At 38.7% G+C, this 23,733-nt stretch overlaps 1 protein-coding gene across 1 annotated transcript in view; it reads left to right on the forward strand.

The window, feature by feature from the left end:
* LOC127436808 (membrane-associated guanylate kinase, WW and PDZ domain-containing protein 2-like) overlaps positions 1-23,733 on the forward strand; it is a 383,618-nt gene that overhangs the window by 243,408 nt on the left and 116,477 nt on the right. Inside the window, exons 3-6 of the mRNA XM_051691206.1 lie at positions 3,238-3,357; positions 12,022-12,237; positions 17,645-17,849; positions 20,986-21,065. Coding sequence (XP_051547166.1) covers positions 3,238-3,357; positions 12,022-12,237; positions 17,645-17,849; positions 20,986-21,065 — 621 coding nt within the window. The remainder of the gene's footprint in view (positions 1-3,237; positions 3,358-12,021; positions 12,238-17,644; positions 17,850-20,985; positions 21,066-23,733) is intronic.

The following is a 23,733-nucleotide window of genomic DNA, read 5'->3' on the forward strand; positions in this document are numbered from 1 at the left end:
AGTTTCCCTCTATGACTGTTAGTTTTAATTGTTCAGTATACTTGCTTATTTATTTATTTATCACAGTATATTTATCCTCGTGCGACCCCACATACACATGTATGGATGTTGCGGATTCACTATACGCAGTGTATCATTTAAATTAATTTAAACCAGCTGTTCTCAGTTCAGAAGACTCTGGGCTGTCAGGAAGGGGTTACAATTTTGACATACGGAGTCATGTGACAAAACAACATGGCGCAGATCACAGCGGAGTTTGTCTTTTGAAGAAACAGCAACAAAATGACATCTGGTAAGAAACTTAATTACGTTTTTACATTGAAACCTGTTAGAGTCAAAAGATTACAGTCTCTATTTTAATTCGTATGACTTTATTTTTATTTGAGTGATATAACGCGAAACGCCACGCTGCTAAACACAATGTTCACGATTGTTAGTTCAATGACTTTAGTGCTATTTTTCCTTAGAAATCTTATATTTACTGTGCATTATCACTTTGAGAATCAATGAGTTCATCTAAAAGTTTAAAATGTTGCTTGCAGAGGCTATTTATGGAGTTAGGATGAAAATAAGATGCATTTTGAGCTGTTCTGAGACCAGTGCAGAAAGACAGCACACTGGAGGTTAAGTCATCTACTAAATAGGGAGCAAGGGCGCATCCTTTAACTTTCTATGCAGCTAAGTGCATTCACTCCTAAAATCCGACCAGGTTGCAGATGAAGTTTGGACCACTCAACATGTTTGGCAGACATGGGACAATGATAATCAGTACATAGATTCAGAATTTATAACGTATAATTTTATTTTAACATGGTTGGCAGTGATAGGATGATGCTGCCCATTACTTTGAATCAGAATAATTTATGCTAAATTCTGATTGATAAAATACTTCAACACTTGCTATCATCTGTTTGTTTGACAGTGCAGAGTACATGAGAGATTGTGTTGCCAAAAAAAAAAAAACATTAGTGCATAAAAGTCAAATCAAGTCAGATCATTTTTATTTATAAAGTTTTTTTATTTGTGGTTTTCCCAATACACATTGTTCCAAAGCAGCTTTACAGAAAATCAACTGTAATGTCTGTAACAATATGTGTTGTAAAAATATGAATAACCAACACTCCTGGAAACATAATAAACAGTTTGATAAATAAATAAATAAATAAATAAATAAATCTGACTTCCTTTATCTTGGTATTATTTAACATTTCACAACTTTGTTTTCGCTGTCCACCTATGTGGACATTTGTTTTTAGGAAAGCTATTTGCTCTAGAAAAAAAGAAGTGCATGTTCATTTGGTGCTACTTGTTACAAATCAAAAAGGGAAATGGAACAGTCACACTCGGGTCTCAGGAGGATATTTATTTATTTTAGTTTTAGTATTTTGAGCTGACAAAGTTGTGTTAACTGATATTATTTAAATATGTTTAACACTGATAAATTTCTCAGGGCCATCTAGTGTTATCTCTTATTTGTTGCGACTCGGGAGTTGGGAATAAAGGACATTTATTGCAATTGAGTTGCGTCAAACACTACTCAAAATAGCAGGAAATAAAGTGAGCAGTGAGCTACAGTATGAGCCTAAATAGCACAATACATTGATCTTCAAATGTTAAAATCACTCACATTAAAATCAAACAAAATAATCAAACTGTCACTGCCTGCAACATAGTATTATGAACTAACGGAAAATACATATTTTAAGTAGTAAACCTGATATTTGCTTTGACCGACGCTGAAAAAAAAAAAAAAAAAACAGTGAGATGTGGCGCAATGGAAGATATCCATTCAGCACGTTTACATAGAAAAAACTATTGAAAAATAGTGCAGGCGCACACAAAAGCATGCATGAACAGCCTCTAACTTGCCCTGTACTTGAAAACTGATCCGAATCCTCAGGTCAGGTCAGGCTGAAAACCTCTATTGCACTTGTACAATAACCGAATAGTGATTTTAATATGCGGATACAGGCAAAACGTCAGTCCATGCACATGTTTACTTATTTTAACTCTAGTTAATGCATTATGAACTAACAATGACAAATTGTATTTTCATAAATGAATATTTGCCAAGATTGATAAATGCAGTTAAAAATATTTTATTTCAGTTAATTTTTTTGAGGTATGATAATGTGTTTTAGTTTAATTTAATTTAGTTTTCCTAATTATTTTTCCAATTAAGTTTTTTTTTTTATTTATTTTTTTTAATGAAAAATGTAAAATAAATACATATATAAAATAATGTCATTTTTGTTAACCATAATAACACTGCTTAGACAATTCAGCATCCAGACTGGTAATATGTGTTGGTTTGGTGCTAATCTGACTGGTAGATGGGCATATGGTTTTTCTTGTGAAGCACACCAAAATCCAAACACAACATATGCTAGTTACCAGCAATGCTAGTCTTTTTAACTTGGATGTGAGTGTGGTACTTTTGTGTTTGGGAAGAGTTGGGTGATGTTAGGTCATTAGTCTTTTAGGTGTTCAATGTTAGCAATCCTACAGAGAGTTCTCTTAACACATGAAATACCCTGGTGCTTTCTCCGCTTTCAGCAATTAGCACAAACTCTGGCACTGCTAACTGGCTAATTACAGCTCTGCTGCATCCAAACCCAGGAATACATTAACACCTCAGTTTAGTATTTAACCCCTTTCCACAAGTGCATGCATGTCAATTATTCTTGCAAACATTTAAACTGTCAGTAAGGGGTGGTTTACAGCAATTCCTGTTTGATTAGGTTGTTAGCAGTTAAGCTAGTTAACATGGATTAAACAAATTGCTACCGTCCACTTTGGGGATATGAAGCACATTCACGCAAGCTCTTGGAAATTTTCAGTTCTGAGATGTAGCAGAATGCACAATAATTGAATCCTTGGAATTGGTAAAAAACACATTTTGTCAGGCTTGTCCCGGGCTATATGTTTTCTTCTGTACGGATGAGGTTGTGTCAGTACTTTCATCTGCACCCTCAAAAGAACTTTAATTTGTTTTTCTTTCTCCTTTTCTGTGGCTGACAGACTGTCAGACAGCATATGTGGTGCCCTGTGTAAAAATTAAGTGAACCAGTTACTCCAGCACCTGTTCTGTTTGGCTCACGTTGAGCTTTGCGTTAAAAAAAAAGCCCTTTTCAATGGATGAGCTTTCCAGCTGCTGATTAAGTCCATGGCTCAAAGACTTTGGGGGCTCGCTGACCTGAACTAACTCACATGTCTCTCTTTCTCTCTTCTGTGCAGGTACAACTAGGCAGCCTAAAGAAGGAGAAGTTCCAGGAGTAGACTACAACTTTGTGACCGTTGAGCAGTTTGTGGAATTGGAGAGAAGTGGAGATTTGCTGGAAAGTGGAACCTATGAAGGTAAGATGAAAACTCACTGGCCATTGATCAGCAAGACTCATCATTCAATATATATCAAGTAAAAAAAAAAAATTGTACCAATATCTCATTAGTGGCACTATTAGAACAAAGCCCAAACCCTAAACCATGTCTTCACTAGAACATTTTCAATTGTAAACACATTAATTTTGCAAAGTTTAAGCATCCATACTTGAATGACTTTTTCTCCCACCGAAAACAGAGCGTTTTGAAAATGCTCTCCATTACTGCATAATTTGGAAATAGATGACTTTAGGAAACTAAAAATGGAGGTTTCAAACTTAAACGGATTAGTGCAGACTTGACATAAGGGGTGAAACATTCTTTACGCAAATGCATGAATGCAAATAATTCTAGCTATGCAAGCTCAATTTCATGTGTTTTTGTGTTTCACAATAGCCACGTTTTCACTATTGGGTCAAATGAGGGCATGCTAGTGCATGCCAGGGCAAGTTGCATCCCCACTGTCACATTCAGGGCTTCATCGTGCCTCTTTTGGGCTTTCTCGGGACCAATAGCCAATGGCCTTTGGCTCGCCAATTACCCTTGGGCCAAACAAGGCCAACTGGGGATTGAGTGGGTGTCAAAGGCAGTGTTTTGCCAAACTTGCTAGGTTGCATATCCAGACACAACGGGACAGGTTTGGGAAAAGATTGCGGACAAGCACAAATACGTTAAAATGCACTATGGACAATGCGGTGCCCAAAGAAAGAATTTTCTATGGTTCGACATCATGGACAGTGTGCTGGGACATCGTCCCACTGTTAGTAGAGAGACCACTGGAAGTTACAGTTGGGTTGTCAATGCTAACTTACCTTGCTAGCTAGCTAATATTTACAAGCAATATAAATATAAATTAGATATTCTAGATAGCATGATAGCTTGAGCTTCCATCTTGCTTGTGAAATGTGTGACGGGGTGTGTGACAATGGCACCAGGGTGGCGTATTCAGGGCGAGTTTTAGTGCAATGCTGTGGGACTTTTGGCTCAATGTTGGGAACGCAGATCGATTTTGGCCTTGCGGAAATGTCTGAGGCTATTGGCCCCAGCTGGCCAGTTAATAGCCCTGTCTCCAGATAATCTTGCAGTAAATGCAAAGCTACCTCAAATATATTTATATCATCCTGTGGGACAATCTCAAAAGCGGACTAATCACAACTGTTGTGGTCTGCATTGACGCATGGCGTAAATACATTTTTGGAGAGGGGCGTATCAGGGTGCGTCGTAGGCTACGTCGTAACCGCTGCAGCTACCCGTAGCTTACCTTGTAGGTTCGACACAAAAGTAAAAATTGGCCTTTACATTGAAGGAGAGACCCGAGTTATATTTGAGGACTGGAATATCATATAGACTTTGGGGTGGGCTCTTTTGATGTGGGACAGGATCAACCACAGGGCAATAGCCTAGCAATCACCCAGAAAACCCTAGAAAAGTAATGCAATAAAACTTACAGAACAACTTAGCAACTGCATATTAATGCCCTGACCACCACCCACAACACCCTAGCAAGCAGTTGAAATGGTACTTGGGAAAGCATCTGTTTGGCAGTACCTGTAGTTAATTTATCAACCTGATATAAAAATACCCTAAAGGGAATCTGAGACTCTAGGCCTCATGAGCTTAGCCTTTTTTTTTTTCTTTTTTTTTCTCTTAAAAGGTCCAACAACTCTGTCCCTAGAATAAATAGCCCTCTTCTCTCTTTATCTATAAAGCACTCCAATTACATCCTCTCTCTTCTGGCCTTGAAGTTGACTATGTGAAGTATAGCTTTTTCTCTGTGACCTAAAAGGAACAGAAGAATCTCCATGAAATACATTAAAGGAATATTCCGGATTCAAGTTAAGCTCAACTGACAGCATTAGTGGTAAAACATTGATCACCACAAAAAATAATTTTGACTTATTTTAATTTTCTTAAAATAAATAAGTAAATAAATAAAAAAACAAAAATCAAAGTTACGTTGAGGCACTTACAATGGAAGTGAATGGGGACAATTTTTTGAGGGTTTAAAGGCAGAAATTTGAAGCTTATAAATTGATAAAAGCACTTGCATTAATTCTTCTGTTAAAAGTTGTGTATTATTTGAGCTAAACAGTTGTTTAAACCGTCGTTTTTATGGTTGTTCTGGGGTTTAGTGTTACGTCGTCATGGCAACAAAGTTGTAAAAGTGGATATAACTTTACATTGAAAAGGTTAGTAGTGATTGACACATAGTGTTTACGTCTCGCAGCTATTTATTTGATTTTTTTTTTGGATTATTTTAAAGTGTACAAATTGGTTAAAGTGGTAAGTGCCTCACTTTAACCCATATTATAGCCTTTTTTTAAGAAAAGTAGGGACGGTGGGGGCCTGGGTAGCTCAGTGATTATTGACGCTGACTACCACCCTGGAGTCATGAGTTCGAATCTAGGGTGTGCTGAGTGACTCCAGCCAGATCTCCTAAGCAACCAAATTGGCCCGGTTGCTAGGGAGGGTAGAGTCACATGGGGTAACCTCCTCGTGGTCATGATTAGTGGTTCTCGCTCTCAATGGGGTGCATGGTAAGTTGCGCGTGGATGCGGAGAGTAGCATGAGCCTCCAAATGCTGTGAGTCTCCGCAGTGTCATGCACAGTGAGCCACGTGATAAGATGCGCGGATTGACTGTCTCAGAAGCAGAGGCAACTGAGACTTGACCTCCACCACCCAGACTGAGGTGAGTAACCGCGTCACCACGAGAACCTACTAAGTAGTGGGAATTGGGCATTCCAAATTGCGAGAAAAGGGGATAAAAAAATAAAATAAAAAAAAGAGGGACGAGTCAAATTTTATTTTTGTGGGACTCAATATTATACCACAAATGCTGTTGATCGACCTTAACTTGTATTGAACTCGCTCATTCTACATTAACTCAATGGTTTTATTTTCATGTTGTTTGTTTTGTGCAAGTTTTATAGATTGTGACTAGCATCGTAAAGACCTCTGAGACTGTTTCTATAATAAAATAGTGTCTGGTTTATAAATGGGATATGTGCAGTTCTTACAGAGGGTTTTAAGAATGCTCTTACATCTGATATACAAAAGCAATATTTAAGTCCCTGGATGGGAGAAAGCGTAATGTGTGTAATGGTTGTCTTTCATTCTCATATCTATATAAGCAAACAGGAAACCGCGCACCCTGACTTTAATAAAGCCAGTTTCAAATCAGTTGCACCAAAATACCACCAGCACATTAGTTTCAACACACGAGGGGACCGGGTTTTGGACCACTGCTACTCCCCCTTCCGGGATGGCTACAAATCCCTCCCCCGCCCACCATTTGGCAAATCGGACCACTCTTCCATTCTGCTTCTGCCCGCTTACAGGCAGAAACTGAAACAGAAAGCACCCACTATCAGAATGATCCAGTGCTGGTCGGACCAATCAGACTCTACGCTACAGGACTGTTTTGATCACACGGACTGGGAGATGTTCCGGTCTGCCTCTGATGACGACATCAAGCTTTACGCTGATAGCGTAATGTGTTTCATCAGAAAGTGCGTAGAGGACGTCATTCTGACCAGAACAACACAGATCTATCCGAACCAGAAGCCATGGATTAATAGTGATGTTCGCGTGGCACTTAATGTGCAGACCTCCACTTTTAATTCCGGGAACGTGGAGGAGCATAAACAAGCCAGTTATGCCCTCCGTAAAACTGTCAGAACAGCAAAACGCCAGTACAGGAACAAGACTGAAGGACAGTTTAACACCACCAACTCTAGAAGCATGTGGCAGGGAATTAATATCATCACAGACTATAAAGGGAATAAAAACTCTGCCATGAACACTGCTGCCTCTCTCCCGGATGAGCTTAATACTTTTTATGCTCGTTTCAAGGGAAATAACACCGCCCTCATGGAGAGAGCTCTCGCGGCCGAAGCTACAGAGGTTAGTTCACTCTCTGTCTCTGTAGCGGATGTAACCCGATCCTTCCGACGGGTGAATATCCGCAAAGCCGCGGGCCCAGACGGCATTCCGGGACACGTCATCAGAGTGTGCGTGAACCAGCTGGCTGGTGTTTTTACGGACATTTTCAACCTTTCCCTCTCTTTGTCTGTAGTCCCCACATGCTTTAAAACGTCCACCATTGTGCCTGTTCCAAAGCAATCAAAAATCACTTGCTTAAATGACTGGCGTCCTGTTGCTCTGACCCCCATCATCAGCAAATGCTTTGAGAGACTAATCAGAGATTACATCTGCTCTGTGCTGCCTCTCTCTCTAGACCCATTGCAGTTTGCTTACCGCAACAACCACTCCACTGATGATGCCATTGCATCTACAATACACACTGCTCTCTCCCACCTGGAAAAAAAGAACACTTATGTGAGAATGCTGTTTGTAGACTACAGCTCAGCATTCAACACCATAGTGCCCTCCAAGCTAGATGAGAAACTCCGGGCTCTGGGCTTAAACAGCTCACTGTGCAGCTGGATCCTGGACTTCCTGTCAAGCAGACGCCAGGTGGTTAGAATAGGCAGCAACATCTCCTCATCACTGACCCTCAACACTGGAGCCCCACAGGGCTGTGTTCTCAGCCCACTCTTGTATTCCTTGTACACACATGACTGTGTCGCAACACATAGCTCCAATGCCATCATTAAGTTTGCTGATGATACAACAGTGGTAGGTCTGATCACTGACAATGATGAAACAGAGAGGAGGTGCACACTCTGACACACTGGTGTCAGGAGCACAACCTCTCCCTCAACGTCAGTAAGACAAAGGAGCTTGTGGTGGACTTCAGAAGAAAAGACAGAGAACACAGTCCCATCACCATCAATGGAGCACCAGTGGAGAGAGTCAGCAGCTTCAAGTTCCTGGGTGTCCACATCACCGAGGAACTCACATGGTCCATCCACACTGAAGTCGTTGTGAAGAATGCTCATCAGCGCCTCTTCTTCCTGAGACGGCTGAGGAAGTTTGGAATGAACCGCTACATCCTCACATGGTTCTACACCTGCACTGTAGAGAGCATCCTGACTGGCTGTATCTTTTATAATTATAATTTTATAATTTTCTTTATTTATCACACATTATACATTTTGCACATATACAGTGAAATTCTTCTTTTTCACATATCCCAGCTAGGCTGGGGTCAGAGTGCAGGGTCAGCCATGATACGGCACCCCTGGAGCAGATAGGGTTAAGGGCCTTGCTCAAGGGCCCAACAGTGGCATCTTGGCGGTGCTGGGGCTTGAACCCCCAATCTTCTGATCAGTAACCCAGAGCCTTAACCGCTGAGCTACCACTGCCACCATCTCTGCCTGGTACGTCAATAGCACAGCCCACAACCGCAAAGCACTGCAAAGCGTGGTGCGAACTGCCAGACACATCATCAGAGGTGAGCTTCCCTCCCTCCAAGAAATATATACCAGGCGGTGTGTGAAAAAAGCTTGGAGGATCATCAGAGACTCCAGCCACCCGAGCCATGGGCTGTTCTCACTGCTACCATCAGGCAGGCGGTATCGCAGCATCAGGACCCGCACCAGCCGACTCCATGAGAGCTTCTTCCCCCAAGCAATCAGACTTTTGAACTCTTGATCTCCCATGATCAAATACATCAGCACTGCACTTTATTAGTCTTACTCTTATATCTCACACTGGACTGTCATAAATTATATTATTATTATATTATGTTCTCTCTTAACAACTTACTATCAACCGACAGCCTGAATGTCAATAAAGTACAATACAACCTACTGTACATTCTATATATACTATATATACTTTTTTTTATTGAATAATGTGTATATATATTGTGTGTATTGTATACTGTACAGTGTATGTTATTATTTGTATACTGTTGAGTGTAATTATGTGTATAACAGATGTTTAAATTGTGTTGTGTTAATTTGATGTTATTGTAAATTGGTACTGTCTCATCACTGTCACGACTGCTATGTTGATCGGAACTGCACTCAGGAATTTCACACACCATTGCACTTGTGTATATGGCTGTGTGACAATAAAAGTGATTTGATTTGATTTGATTTGATTTATAACCGGTTTTGGTCTTTATAGACTTATTACACAGCTATTTACCAAATGCATGAAATATTGATTTGAGTAATTATTTTATTATGCAGACTTGCAAAGAAAGAGACTGTGGAGTGATAGAAAAAACATGAAACTAGCAGAAGTATATAGAAATCAGTTTCCTGGGAAACCTGTCAAAACAGTGTAGTAGTCATTATGCAAAAATATTTGACTGCAGAATGACAGAATTGACCATTCAGAATAGAATATTCCAGAGAGGCATGTAATAAACTCAAACACTGAGAAACTCTTCAATTTACACTTTAGAAACACTAAATATATGAAGCATGGGTGGCTTAGCATTAGCAATGTGCAGCTCGGATTCACTGTTATATCATTATTTTGAAATCCATATTTATGAGTTACAGCTGTTGTGTGCTGCAGCATCAAGTCAGGTAGTGACTCCAGGAGAATTGAGGGTGTAGAACCAGGTGCCCTGCACTGCTCTAGAGCCTGTTCATCCCAGGGGAGCAGGGGCACTTTTACTGAGTCTGTAAACACAGAACAGCACTTGTACACACACAGAGACACACACATATCATCTGAGCAACAGTTTGTGTCTAGTGTTGTACAGGTGATGGTTGAAAAGACCTTTGAGGCTGTTTCTGTTTGTCTGCAGAGACAAGATGATCTATGCTGAAAACATAGGAGGATGATTGGGCACTCGGAGGATTGGGACATTACAAACACATAACACACACAGAACTGTAACACTTGGGTGCCCATGTAATAAGTTTCATGGCAATATCCTGGTAAAATAAACACTAGAGGCGCTACAACAACAATTACTTTAACACGAAAACAGCAGTTTATCAGATCATAAACACTTACTTTATGCCCTGTTCTTCACACAGTGCTATCTTATGACATCTATACATTTTAGCGTTTACATTGCTTGCATTACAAGTCCTGAAGAACACGTGACAAGTCAACACGTGAGCCTTAAGTGTCATAGAAGCACCACAATATGGCGTGGTTGCTTCAGCAATTGCGTTTTTCATCTCATATTTGCTTTTTATGACAATACTGACTATCTTTTAGCCCCACATAGTGGGCATTTCACCTCGGAACTGATGCGATACGTGTAAGAAACCATGTAATACCATTTTGCAGAAATGTCTTGGGAAATTATCAGAAATGATCTGCGGTGGGTTTCGGTTTTGATGTAAAAAACAGCCAATATGCACACATTCAGTAAGCCACCAGAATGTTGGTTAAGGTGTTTACCTGCACCAGGAAATAAAAAAAAAACAAACAAACAAGAAGTTTCAATCATTTTTTGCTAAAGCCATTTATTACATTTCCCTAAGGAAAGAAAACCGTTTAAGGCATTAACATGACTTCACAGTAGAGGTCTGCATGGGCCATAAAGGGATATGTTTCCTTTATATGATTTTTGGAGCTACAAAGGTCTGATCACCATTCACTTGCTTTGTGAGGACCTACAGAGCTCAAATATTCTTCTAAAAATCTTCGTTTGTGTTCTGCTGAAGAAAGAAATTCATACACATCTGAGATGGCATGAAGGTGAGTAAATGAGAGAATTAAAATTTTTGGGTGAACTGTCTATAACAATGAAAACCAAACCCGACCCATACCCAAGACTGTGTGACCTAACCTGTGTCAGAAATAAACTTTTAAATGAAGGGGCAATTTTGCCACCTGGATTTGATTTTCAGGAACATTTAAGGCCTGAACCGGACCCAAACCCGAAATCGCAAGTATTCCAAGCAACTGGATTTTTTTGCTCCCACATTTCAGGGGCATTTTTGTCATTTTTGCCCCAAGCCCCTCTTAATTTCTGACCCTGGACCAAAATCAACCTGAATGGTACCATCAAATTTTAAACCCGAACCCGACTCGAATTTCTTAATTTCTTCTCCAAGCAAGTATTGCTGCAATATGCTGTATTTTATGGAAGCATCATAGGCAACATTTGTAACATAGTAAACATGCACGGTTTTAACAAGGCACGGTGTCCCTCAGCACACCAGAACAGGCTTACTGTACATCAAACACCAAAACTTAACTTCGCGCAGAACAATCTGGAATTCTTTGTAACAATGCAACAGTCACAAGATAGTCCTTTGCAGCCTGAACATTTTCACAACAATCTTTGTGACACCTCTTTTTAACTTGACAAGGTGTCTAAAAAAAAGCGACAATCCAGTACAAGACTCTGAAGACACAGTAAGAACAGTCAACAGTCAAAGACATCCATCCAGCATGTGTTTACATAGTAAAACAATAGAAAAACAGAGCAGACGCACACAAACACGTGTGAACACATGCCCGTAACTCATCTGTGAGTGAGAGCACGTGCACGAAGCAAGTTAGGTAGGCCTGTTTATTTTTTCATTGCTTAGAAACCCAATTCGAAGTCATACTTGTAATTCTGACCCCAACCCGGCCCTAAACCCAGCGATTTCTCAGGTGTCAATGGGCGCGGGTCAGGTTACAGACCTCTACTTTACAGGTTGTCTACTTTTTAAGTATAATCTGTGTAATATCGTGCCTGTAAACATGCTCAATTGTGCGCCAAATGTCCCTGTCCTTCTGATTGATCTGATCTGATTTCCGATTGCTTGCAGATAACTATTATGGCACGCCCAAGCCCCCGGCAGAGCCCAGCCCACTTCTGCTGAATGTAGCAGAGCAACTGTTGCCAGGCACCACACCCAGAGCAGAGGGCAAACGCAGACGCAACAAATCCGTCAGCAACATGGAGAAGGCTGGCATTGAGCCACCCGAGGAGGAAGAGGAGGAAAGGCACATCGTCAACGGCAACGGAGTGGCCGTCACCCCAGGTGAGGAACTCTCAATCAGTTTAAGAGGGAGAGAGATCAATGATGCCATCTTGTCATGTGAGTGATCTCCTGTGTAGTAAATTAGCTTTGTGCTGTGACCTGAGAGCAGGGTTACCAGCATAGAGATGATTACAGTTGGGCCACTAGGTGCATCATGTATCATAGCAACTGTCTCCACTCTATATTACCTCATAGTAAGCAACTGTTGTCAGGGCAATAGCCTAGCAATCTCCACAACAGCATGTTATCACACATTTCCTATTTTTCTCTCCATAACAGCAGCTCTGTGGGGCGGAAACGTGCATCAAGTCAGTATGTACTGTGAGAACCAACTTGTTTTGTTCTTGCTTCAATACACCAGCGTGATATGATGGTTACAATCTAAGAATAATGAAATTTAGAAGTAGAGTTCCAGTAGGATAAAAATGTACATTTTATACTAGGGTCTTTGTCTCTAGTGAAAAATTTAAGAAACCACACAAATTCTCTCCATGCAAAGCACAACTCACAATTGATTCCAACAGTTGGATGTTAGCATGTTGCTAAGCTATCAATTTGATATTCTAAGCACACATCACTGATAAAATACAAAAATATAGTGTACAATGTACAGGCAGCCAATCGTTATCATAAAATAAATCTTGACAGGATGACCAGGCACTCTCTACATTAATTGCCTCTACTAAGAGTATCATGTTGTTAGCTTAGCAACATGCTAATGTCAGTCTCTACTGGAATCAATTGAGAGTTGAATCTCCTGTGCGGAGTGCTATTTGTGTGGCTAGTTCAAGTTGCTGAATATTTAGAATGCTCCAAATTAGTCGCTTATGAGATTCCATCTTAATCAGAGGCAGTATAAGGATGAGGAGAATATGGTGGCTGTAGGAAAGTGTCGCTTTACAGTTAAAAGGGCCAGTGGCGTGATTTGAGCCAATGAACCAAGATTTATGGTACCTTTGTTGCCAAATCGTATTGCTGATTTCAAATATTCCTGCTGAATTCTGCCTTTCACCCTGTCGACACCAGACGCAAGTGTTGCATAAAAAGCAGATTGCTCCCATTATAATCAATAATCACTGGAAGTGTCCACTGTGGCGTGTTGCATAGCACTGGTTGGAGGTACAATGTTACCTATAGTAGCATTACATTAATAATTATATAAAAAGTGTTTTTTATACAAGTGAATTTCATTTTAATATAAAGTATGATGGTTTTTCACCCATTAACAGTTCTTTCCAGTGTAGACAGCATCAAGCGATTGTGGCATGCCTCTTCAATGGACGCGTCCGGTGTAGACAGGCTGTTAGTATTTAGCAGTAGTTAGCTGCTTATGTAGGCAGTAGACAGCAAGGGAGCTCACTAGGTTTTGGATCAGTGCCTCTCTCTTCCCCTCACTGTCTTTTGTGCCTCTGCTTTGGGACCCATAACCTCCATAACTCAAACTAGGACACGTTCGTCTCTCTTTCTATTTTTTTTTTTTCTCACCCAAGACTCCATTTTAATCACTCTACTCTGCTTTCTCTCATTCAGTCCAGCTGACTTTATCTCTGACTATTTCTCCATCATTTCTTACTGTCTTCTGCTATCTCTCATTCTAACATCTCTCTTTTACAGTGACCTGCTTTTCAGTTCTCTCAGAAACTCAAAATCTCAGTTACAGCTCTCTCTCTCTCTCTTATAAATATTTTCTCTGTCTCTGTGTATCTTACTCACTTTCACCAGTTTTCTCTGTAGTCTTAGACTCGGATTTTCAACATCTCCTTGAATGTTGCGTTGGATGCTCTTAAATTTGACAGCATTTTTTTATAAGCATAGATGCACTTGGTGACAATGTTACTGAATTATATTGCACCATACATCTTTTTCAATCTGCTTCTACTGTCTAAATTTTCTTGACTGATGAAGGTGCTCAAATCGGAGATGCAGATTTACAGTTCTGTTGTTTAAAGGTTATGGGTTTAATTTTGTCTGCTTATGGCGGTATGCAGTTTAAACAGAGTTTAGCAGCTGATCCTAAAGTATATTTGCTCAGTGCAGTATTTTCCATGATTGCATTTAGCTACAATAAGTTCTGCCAATGTTCTTTAATGAGAGCCCACCCCAGTGCAAAGACAAAGGGTTTTAGTTTAGACATTTAGATGTTGAAATTTGTTTAGCTAATGTAGCTCGTGACTCAAAGATGTCTTGTTGGTATACAAAATAGTTATTGACTTTTGTTAAGGTAACTAATGATTATTTTTGATTAAATAATCAAACTTTTGATTATTGGCTGGTCCACATTGCAGGTTATTCTGGCCAGGAACGGCCAACTTTGACAGAAAGAGATTGCAATCCTACTATCGACCGAACACAACAGAAATTCTGACTTCAACACCATTGCGGTTTATTTATGTACAATATATTTAAACGTTTTTTCATTATCCAAATCACTAACACAAGCTGTGTCTCGTTTCAAAGGCTGTGTGCTAGGTAGGACGCATCCTTTGAAGGCTGCAGTATACTGAGCGCCCTCCTTTAAACAAGCTTCATTTAAACGAGACGGCCTTCATAGGACAAACAGAAACGTAACGTAATATAACATGGTTGCTATGACAGCATGCCACTCTTTAACAAGCGCGAGCGCTTTGAGTGAGAAGGGAACAAAGTCCCTTTAGAAGCGAATGTATGAGGTAAATTTTAGGGGAGTTATAATGATGTAAAGAGAAAAGAAAATAGATTTTACAGGTGTACTTTTAGTCTAATACTTTATTTTAATTATATATTAATATAATTATACATATTATATACTCTGCACCCATCTACTGAGGTACTTCAGCTTGGGAATTAACAGTCCTTGCGTTTGAACATCATATTTACGGGCAAATTGGCGTCATTTTTAAAAAATTTTTTTTTTTTACATTTCCGTTGAAGCAAAACATTTAGGGTTGTGAGTGCCCATGAAGGATACACCTCATGCATCCTCCGAATTCCAGTGAAAGAAGGTCACATTCGAAGGCTGCATTCAAAGTGTCCTACTCACTTTTCTGAAACGAGACAGCCTCGCCGACAAATGCGAACTCTGGAGGATGCAGCCTTCCCAATGAGACAGCCACAAGCAAGAAAGTGTTTCTGCTTCTTGTGATGTTTATTGACCATTGGCAATCCCGCCATAATGCGGGGTAATGGTGCATTACCGCCACCTACTGGGCTGGAGTGTGGAGCCTCACAAGAAAGTCTTTCAGTGGAGTCAAACATCCGCTGAAGATGACGAAATAGGCAAAATGTAATCGAAAAGAGGTCACACACATTGTGTAGGATTAAATCCTGAACTGAGTATACTTCCTGAACTTCAAATTAAAAGGTAGCTTACCCTGTGGAGTTTACTTATAAACATTCATTCTTGAGGTCTAAAAAACATGTGGAATACATTTCCTCCCCCATTAATGGAATGAAATGTATATTGTAAAAAATATTGATATCAAACAGTATGAAAAGAAATATCATGATAATATTTTTGGCCATATCGCCCAGCCCTACTTCATTGTGAGGCACTCATGGTAGCAGCCTGGGAACCTTTCTTAGCAAACTGATGGAAACCCGTTCCTGTATCTCAACTAGGTAGAGCATAGCGCTAGCAACGGCAAGATCAAAGATTCAGTTCCCAAGGGACACACATACTTGTACCTTGTACAAAATGTACCTTAAATGCACTATAAAAGTGTCTGTAAATGACAACCTGTGCATCATGACTCCTGGAAACATGCTGTAAAGCTTGCCAACCAGATTTGAGCTTGGTGTTTTAAGAACTCTCTGACCATTTTTGTGTGCAGGAAGCATACTTTTGTTTTGCAGGATTTTTTAGATATTTCATTAACAGTTAACAGCTGAAGACAAGCTTACGTGAAGCCTTTTCCATTAAAGGAATAGTTTTGCCAAAATTAAAATTTTGTCATCATTAACATCAAGTCGTTGTATGACTTTCTCTGATATGGAACACAATTTGAATTCAGTTACAGTGGCTTAAAAAACACCCAACAGTATCATAAAAGTATTCTGTACATCATATTCAAAGTCTTTTGAAGCCATATGATAGGTTTTGAAGACAATCTGAAATGTAAGTGATTTTTCAGTGAAAACCTTTACGTCCATTGACGATCAGAATATTCATTTAATTATTTCCTTTTGTGTTCCACATAACAAAGAAATTCATAGAGTTTGGATCCATATGATGGTTTTAATTTTTGGGTGAACTCTTCCTTTAAGATTTTTATTTTGGAGTTTTTATTTTATTATAAAAAAAAAACAAAAAAAATGGTAACACTTTATATGAAGCCCATATTATAATGCATTGTAAAGGCATTATACATGCATTATACTGCATTCATAATGTCTCATAATACACCTTATAATAAGTTATAACTTCTCATAAATTATTATAACTACAGTTATAATACATTATAAGACTTCCCCTATTCATATTTATACTTAAGAGTATAATGCATTATAACACAAGCAACATCCAATTTTAAAGCAGCAGAAGTTAATGAAGTTAATCATATAAGTTCTGTCATGCAAAAACAGCATAGTGTAAACAGTCAAAAGACTTTATGACACGATCATTTTGTAAGTGGTCTTTGCCTGCTTTAAGTAAAGTTACAAAAGCAATATCTTCTTATAAACAGCCATAACATAAACTTGTAACATACAGTACATTACAAGTCAAACTTATACGGTGGAAGTTATTTATAAAATAAGTCTCCAAATAAGATTCACAAACATTAAACGTTATTAAATAGAGTGCAGTATAGGGTCAGTTAGATTTTATTATTATTATTATTATTATTATTATTATTATTATTTATTGTTTTATTGGGTGTGTTTACACCCAAGAAGATTGGGTACATGTGTGATCAAGATACATATTTTGACTGAGAGAGAGGGTTTCTGTTTTTCGCGAAATCTTAAAATTTACATTGAATGGGTATTATTTTGTATTTTGTGCATGTGTAATGTATATAATTTCAGACATGAGTTGTAATGTCTTATAAACACTTCAAAATATCTTATGGATGTTTATAATAAGACATTGCTTTTGTCACTTTACTTAAAGCATACCTATTATATATACAGTATATTACAAATATATATAATCCATTGTAACTAATGCAGATAAAATTGGATGTTGCTGGTATTGTAATGCATTATACTCTAAGGTATAATTGTGAATAGGTAAGTATTATAATTGTGGTTACAATTCTTTATGAGAAGTTATAACATATCATAAGCTGTATTTTGAGACATTACTAATGCATTATAATGCCTTTACAATGCATTATAAATATGGGCTTCATAGAAAGTGTAACCAAAAGTTTTTTAGCTAATTGTTTTAATGGATTTATTTATTTATTTATTTATTTATTTATTTCAGAGTCCAGTGAGCATGAAGACAAAAGTACAGATGCTTCAGGAGAGATGCCCACCACAAGCCCCTCCGAGACCCCTACAGATGCCCCTAAAGAAGAGACTGAACCCCCTAAATCTCCTCCCAAGCCGGATGAGAATGACGACATGGGTCCTCTACCGGATAACTGGGAGATGGCTTACACAGAGAAAGGAGAGGTGTACTTTATAGAGTGGGTATCATAATGTCATTAATCTGCATAGAGGATCAAGTGTGTGTCTTTGCGTTTTTTTACCTGGCTAAACGTTGGGGACAAAATTGCTTAAAAAAGATAGTTTCCTGAATTAAAATTTAAGTTCCTAAAGGTTAGCTATCACTGACAAAGCTCAGTTTCACAATAATATTTCCAATTTGGCAAAATGTTTAAAGGAATAGTTTAACCAAAACATTTAAATTCTGTTATTATTTACTTCCCCTCATGTCGTTCCAAACCCGAATGATTTTCTTTCACCTGTGGGGCACAAAAGGAGATATTTTAAAGTTTAAAAAAGCACTCAAAAGTGTCAGAAAAGTAGTCCATGTGACATTCATCATACAAAGTGATCGTATGCCTTCAGAAGACTTGGAAAATGATGCACGAGCACATGGACTACTTTTGGGTGCTTTTTTAAGCTTCAAACTGAGTCACTTTAAACTGCTATCATATGGAAATCGGTGGCCATTCTTTAAAACATCTCCTTTTGTGTTTTGCATCCGGGTATTGCGAATTTGCGAGTCATCTTTCCTTCTTTCGGATCACTGTGTGATCTTTACAAGTAAGCTATTGAAAGATTTCAAATCAAATCAATGTTTCATGTGCATTTATTTATTTATTGGCAAGTAGTCTTGTAATAAACTGGATTATGAGTTAGACAGTCATTATTAACATTACAAAATGAATGCCAACAGAACTCCAACGCTAACCGGAGGTAGAATTAAGCTGTTCAACGATTTATTTCATCTCACATAATTACATAGTTTCAATGCAATTCAGTATTGTATGTCCAGGTATTTATTTACTTGGTTATTGGCAGTGTAAGAAGCGGGATATTGTACAGTCAGTCGGTTGTTATTTCAAAAGAATACTGATCACCATGTCAGGCTTTATTTTGCGATAACAAACGTCTGACTGTACATTATCCCTTACATAAACAAGCAGTTTGTTGAACATTGTGAATGGCTCTCTCACTTTCTAATCTTTTCCTTTCGTGCAAGTGGCAAAAAGCCCAAACATAAAATAAAACCAATAGACATCTATGTTATGTCCCTATTTTATTTACTGTAGCTTGTTAAACATGTATGTGTGCATTTCAGTCTTAACTGTAACTACAGTTCTGATTTTCCATAGGGACAATAGCGGATAGTTGTTTTCTCTTACACCATTCACAACAGAAGTTGTGTATGAGTGACTCTCCAAGGCCAGGTCTTTCACTGTTTCATGTAACTCCACACAAACAGTATGCACTGACCCACACAGTGTGACTGTTTAGGGTTTAATGGAGTTGTCAAGCAGCCAATGGTGCCTTGTTTTTTTTTTTGTTTTTTTTTTATCTCCCTCACAGATGGAGTGCCTTTAATTCTCAAACTGTAGACACTTCTCCATATGTCTATCTCTCACCACACCCACAAACATACTCACATTCTGGGCCAAATTAATCATCACAAAATGTCTCCACACATGCATTTAGGCCCATTTATACTCCCCAAGCAACTGAACATAAGCTGCGGAAATGCACAGTGCCAGTAGCACGTCCTTTGATGTACCTTTACATTAAATAAAGTCACTCCTCTCTGAAAGGGAGTTGAAACAGAAAGAGACGCCAGGGAGGAAGACACTAGCTGAAAGACAGAGATACAAGGGCACAGTAGTGTGGAGTGTCATAGAGAGAGATTGCAGGGAGAAAGTGAGACAAATACATCAAAGGTGCACCATATTTTTGCCCCCGGCTGCAGTTTCTCTGGCCAGTCGCTTGGCAGTGTGCCGTCAGTCGAGTCCCATCGCCGAGACAGTTGAGTCTCTTTCCTCCCACTGATCTCAGAGTAGTTTCTTTTGCTAGTTCTGACAAAAATATGTCTCAGGGAGCAATAGTGTGCAACAGACGGGTCCAGTAAAAATCCTATTCATTTTCTCCAAAGAGAAATTGATTTTTAAGCACTGTGTAATGTATAGACCTTTCAAGACAGACCTATCTTGAGCTTCAAGGTTGTGAAGAGATAATGTAAGCTATGCTCCTGTAGAAGCCACAAGTCAGTGTGACTTTAACATCTTAAATATTTAAAAACATGTTTAAAAACTACAGTATATTTCTCATAAAGAACTACACTACCAATAAGCCTGAAGATAAATCCACCAATCAGAGAAGTCACTGTTACAATAGAGTGCAACACTACACGCTCACTTTTCTTAGCCATCTTAGTTCCGGAAGTATTTTTCCCATTCTTTTATATATATATATTATGAAGTTTACTTCAGAAATTTTATTTTCATAAATTGATTGAGTATAAAATCAATACATTTAAAATATATTCCAAAATATTCAGATATATACAAAAAAATAAGTAGTTTGAGAGTAGGGAAGCCAACTCGAGTGAGTCACGAGAGTGGGCAGTTGCTGCAGGGCTCTTTTGCTGCACTTCGTTTGCTGCAATTCTCTGATTGGTGGATCATTTCCCTTCAGGATCATGGGGAATGTAGTTTTTTTTTCTTTTTTTTTTTTTACCAGGAAGTCTGCTGTTAAACACAAATGAATACAAAATGAAGTTGAAATAACACTGACTGATGGCTTCAAAAGAAGCATATAATATCAATTAAAAACCTCTGAGCTCACGCTAGGTCTGTCTTTAAATGTTTATAAGTTATTGTTAATAATCAATTTCCCTATGGAAAAAACGTACATATTTGTTTGTATCTTGATATTGCAGTAGACTTAGAATATATATATTTTTTAATAATCATAATCAATAATTCAAATTCAGGTTTTTGAAATACAGCACACTAAATTGGCGCAACTGTTTAAGTGAATTTGCCCCTCAATGTTCAGTTTCCCTCCCTCATTCACTAAGTCCCTCACATCTTTCTCTTCCTCTGTCTTGCTCTTCCTCCTCTCTTTCTTGCTGTGCTAATGAGAAGCTTACAGCTAATTAAAAGTATCGATTGCCATTTTGTTAAGCTAATTTTTTTCTCACCCTCGTTTAGAGATGAGATCCCAAGAGATGCCCATTCCTTCTCTTTGCTCTCATCAGTGTGATGATTTACAGTTGCAGTTTGCAGTTCTCTCATATCATTATCTCTCACACTTGCTCTCTGTCTCCGTACCTCTTATTTTCAGCCACAATACAAAGACGACGTCGTGGTTGGATCCCCGTCTCGCAAAGAAAGCGAAGCCCCCTGAAGAATGCAAAGAGAACGGTGAGTGTTTATCATTACCTTCATTTGTCTCTGGCTGTATTCACATAGCAATATACTATGGTTGTCAGTCATACACTTTGGTTATGAAATAGTGACTAGCTCATTCTTTATCCAAAGTGACTCCTTAAACTTTTGAGAGGTAGTTTGGTTGATATGTGCTGTATGAAGGGAATTGCAGTTGGCAACTAGTTGTTTGTTGCATCATCGACATCGTACATCAACACTTTCCGGGTTTTTCTTTGCTGTCTACTTTTGAAACAGTGAGTATTTTAATGTTTACAGATTGGCTCATTCACTTCCATTGTAAGTGCCACAGTAACCCATATTTTGTCTTCTTTTTTTTTTTTTTTTTAAAGAACAGAGGGGACAAGTCAAAATTATTATTATTTTTATTTTTTATTTTTTTTTTTGTGGTAATCAACATTATGGCACAAATGCTTTCTCTCAAGCTTAACTTGTATAATACCGGAATAGTCCTTTAAAATATGATCAAAATGATCAAAATCAATGTCTTACTAGTTAAGTAAGAATTGATTAACTTAATGATATTTGTTTTAGTAATGGAAAAATATACACATTCTGAAAGATAATTAAGCTTAAGTGTTAATATTTCACAAAAGCTTTGAAAGTGGCCCATTCAATCCATTCCAAGATTTTAGAGTCCAAACTCTCTAGAACTATTTCGGATTTTAATGATACCTCAAACCACGTGGCTTGTTTAAGAGAGGTGAGCAATGGGACTTAACTGTAAGATTTTTACCTCCTGAAAAAAAAAAAAACCCATAGACTTCTATTAAAGGAGTGACTTGATCCATATCTCTCTGGATATCAGAATATCATAAAGACTTGGGGGTGGCTCTTTTGATTTGAGCCTGTAAGCAACCATCCAGAACACCATAGCAACCACCCACAAAACCATAGCATCATTAAGTTTTGCACTTGCTCCTGAAAATGTAAAAATCTAGTTTTTCTGTTAATCTCTGCACTCTGCTTCAAGTACTCCTGAGCGTGTTTGTGAAATGATCTTGAGCTGAAATATCTCAAAGTGTTAAATGAATCATGTCAGCATGGAGGTTCACTGTTGTTACACCTGCTATAAAAGGTTTTATTCATCACCAACTTCCTCCCAGTTCTTCGGTCTAACATCATTTTTGCAATACAATCAAGTCTGCCAGTCCAACAGGGGCTGCTTGTTATCATGCAAGTGTGTTTATGGGTATGTGCGTGAAAGCGCATTTCACATGTCAGCTGATTTCCAGCAGCTCAAAGGCCTGTCAGGCAGCATTGCGAAAACACCCATCATCACTGCGGATTATTGCATATGTGTGCGTGTTGCGTAACTCGGCTACCCTCTTTTGTTTCAGAACTGATGGGAAGATACAGCTCTGAATTCAAATCACAATCTGCTGTTATCTTGAAAACATCATGTTGCTCATGTAACTAGATTGTTTGTGTTTTAACTTTTCTAAGAGTTCTCACTTACGATTTTTGTAAGGCGGAAAATCTTATAGACTTATACAGGTGCATCTCAATAAATTAGAATGTCGTGGAAAAGTTCATTTATTTCAGTAATTCAACTCAAATTGTGAAACTCGTGTATTAAATAAATTCAGTGCACACAGACTGAAGTAGTTTAAGTCTTTGGTTCTTTTAATTGTGATGATTTTGTCTCACATTTAACAAAAACCCACCAATTCACTATCTCAAAAAATTAGAATACATCATAAGACCAATTAAAAAAAACATTTTTAGTGAATTGTTGGCCTTCTGGAAAGTATGTTCATTTACTGTATATGTACTCAATACTTGGTAGGGGCTCCTTTTGCTTTAATTACTGCCTCAATTCGGCGTGGCATGGAGGTGATCAGTTTGTGGCACTGCTGAGGTGGTATGGAAGCACAGGTTTCTTTGACAGTGGCCTTCAGCTCATCTGCATTTTTTGGTCTCTTGTTTCTCATTTTCCTCTTGACAATACCCCATAGATTCTCTATGGGGTTCAGGTCTGGTGAGTTTGCTGGCCAGTCAAGTACACCAACACCATGGTCATTTAACCAACTTTTGGTGCTTTCAGCAGTGTGGGCAGGTGCCAAATCCTGCTGGAAAATGAAATCAGCATCTTTAAAAAGCTGGTCAGCAGAAGGAAGCATGAAGTGCTCCAAAATTTCTTGGTAAACGGGTGCAGTGACTTTGGTTTTCAAAAAACACAATGGACCAACACCAGCAGATGACATTGCACCCCAAATCATCACAGACTGTGGAAACTTAACACTGGACTTCAAGCAACTTGGGCTATGAGCTTCTCCACCCTTCCTCTAGACTCTAGGACCTTGGTTTCCAAATGAAATGCAAAACTTGCTCTCATCTGAAAAGAGGACTTTGGACCACTGGGCAACAGTCCAGTTCTTCTTCTCCTTAGCCCAGGTAAGACGCCTCTGACGTTGTCTGTGGTTCAGAAGTGGAATACGACAACTGTAGCCAAATTCCTTGACACGTCTGTGTGTGGTGGCTCTTGATGCCTTGACCCCAGCCTCAGTCCATTCCTTGTGAAGTTCACCCAAATTCTTGAATCGATTTTGCTTGACAATCATAAGGCTGCGGTTCTCTTGGTTGGTTGTGCATCTTTTTCTTCCACACTTTTTCCTTCCACTCAACTTTCTGTTAACATGCT

The sequence above is a fragment of the Myxocyprinus asiaticus genome, chromosome 47 (assembly GCF_019703515.2).
Source record: "Myxocyprinus asiaticus isolate MX2 ecotype Aquarium Trade chromosome 47, UBuf_Myxa_2, whole genome shotgun sequence".
NCBI classification, from domain to species: domain Eukaryota; kingdom Metazoa; phylum Chordata; class Actinopteri; order Cypriniformes; family Catostomidae; genus Myxocyprinus; species Myxocyprinus asiaticus.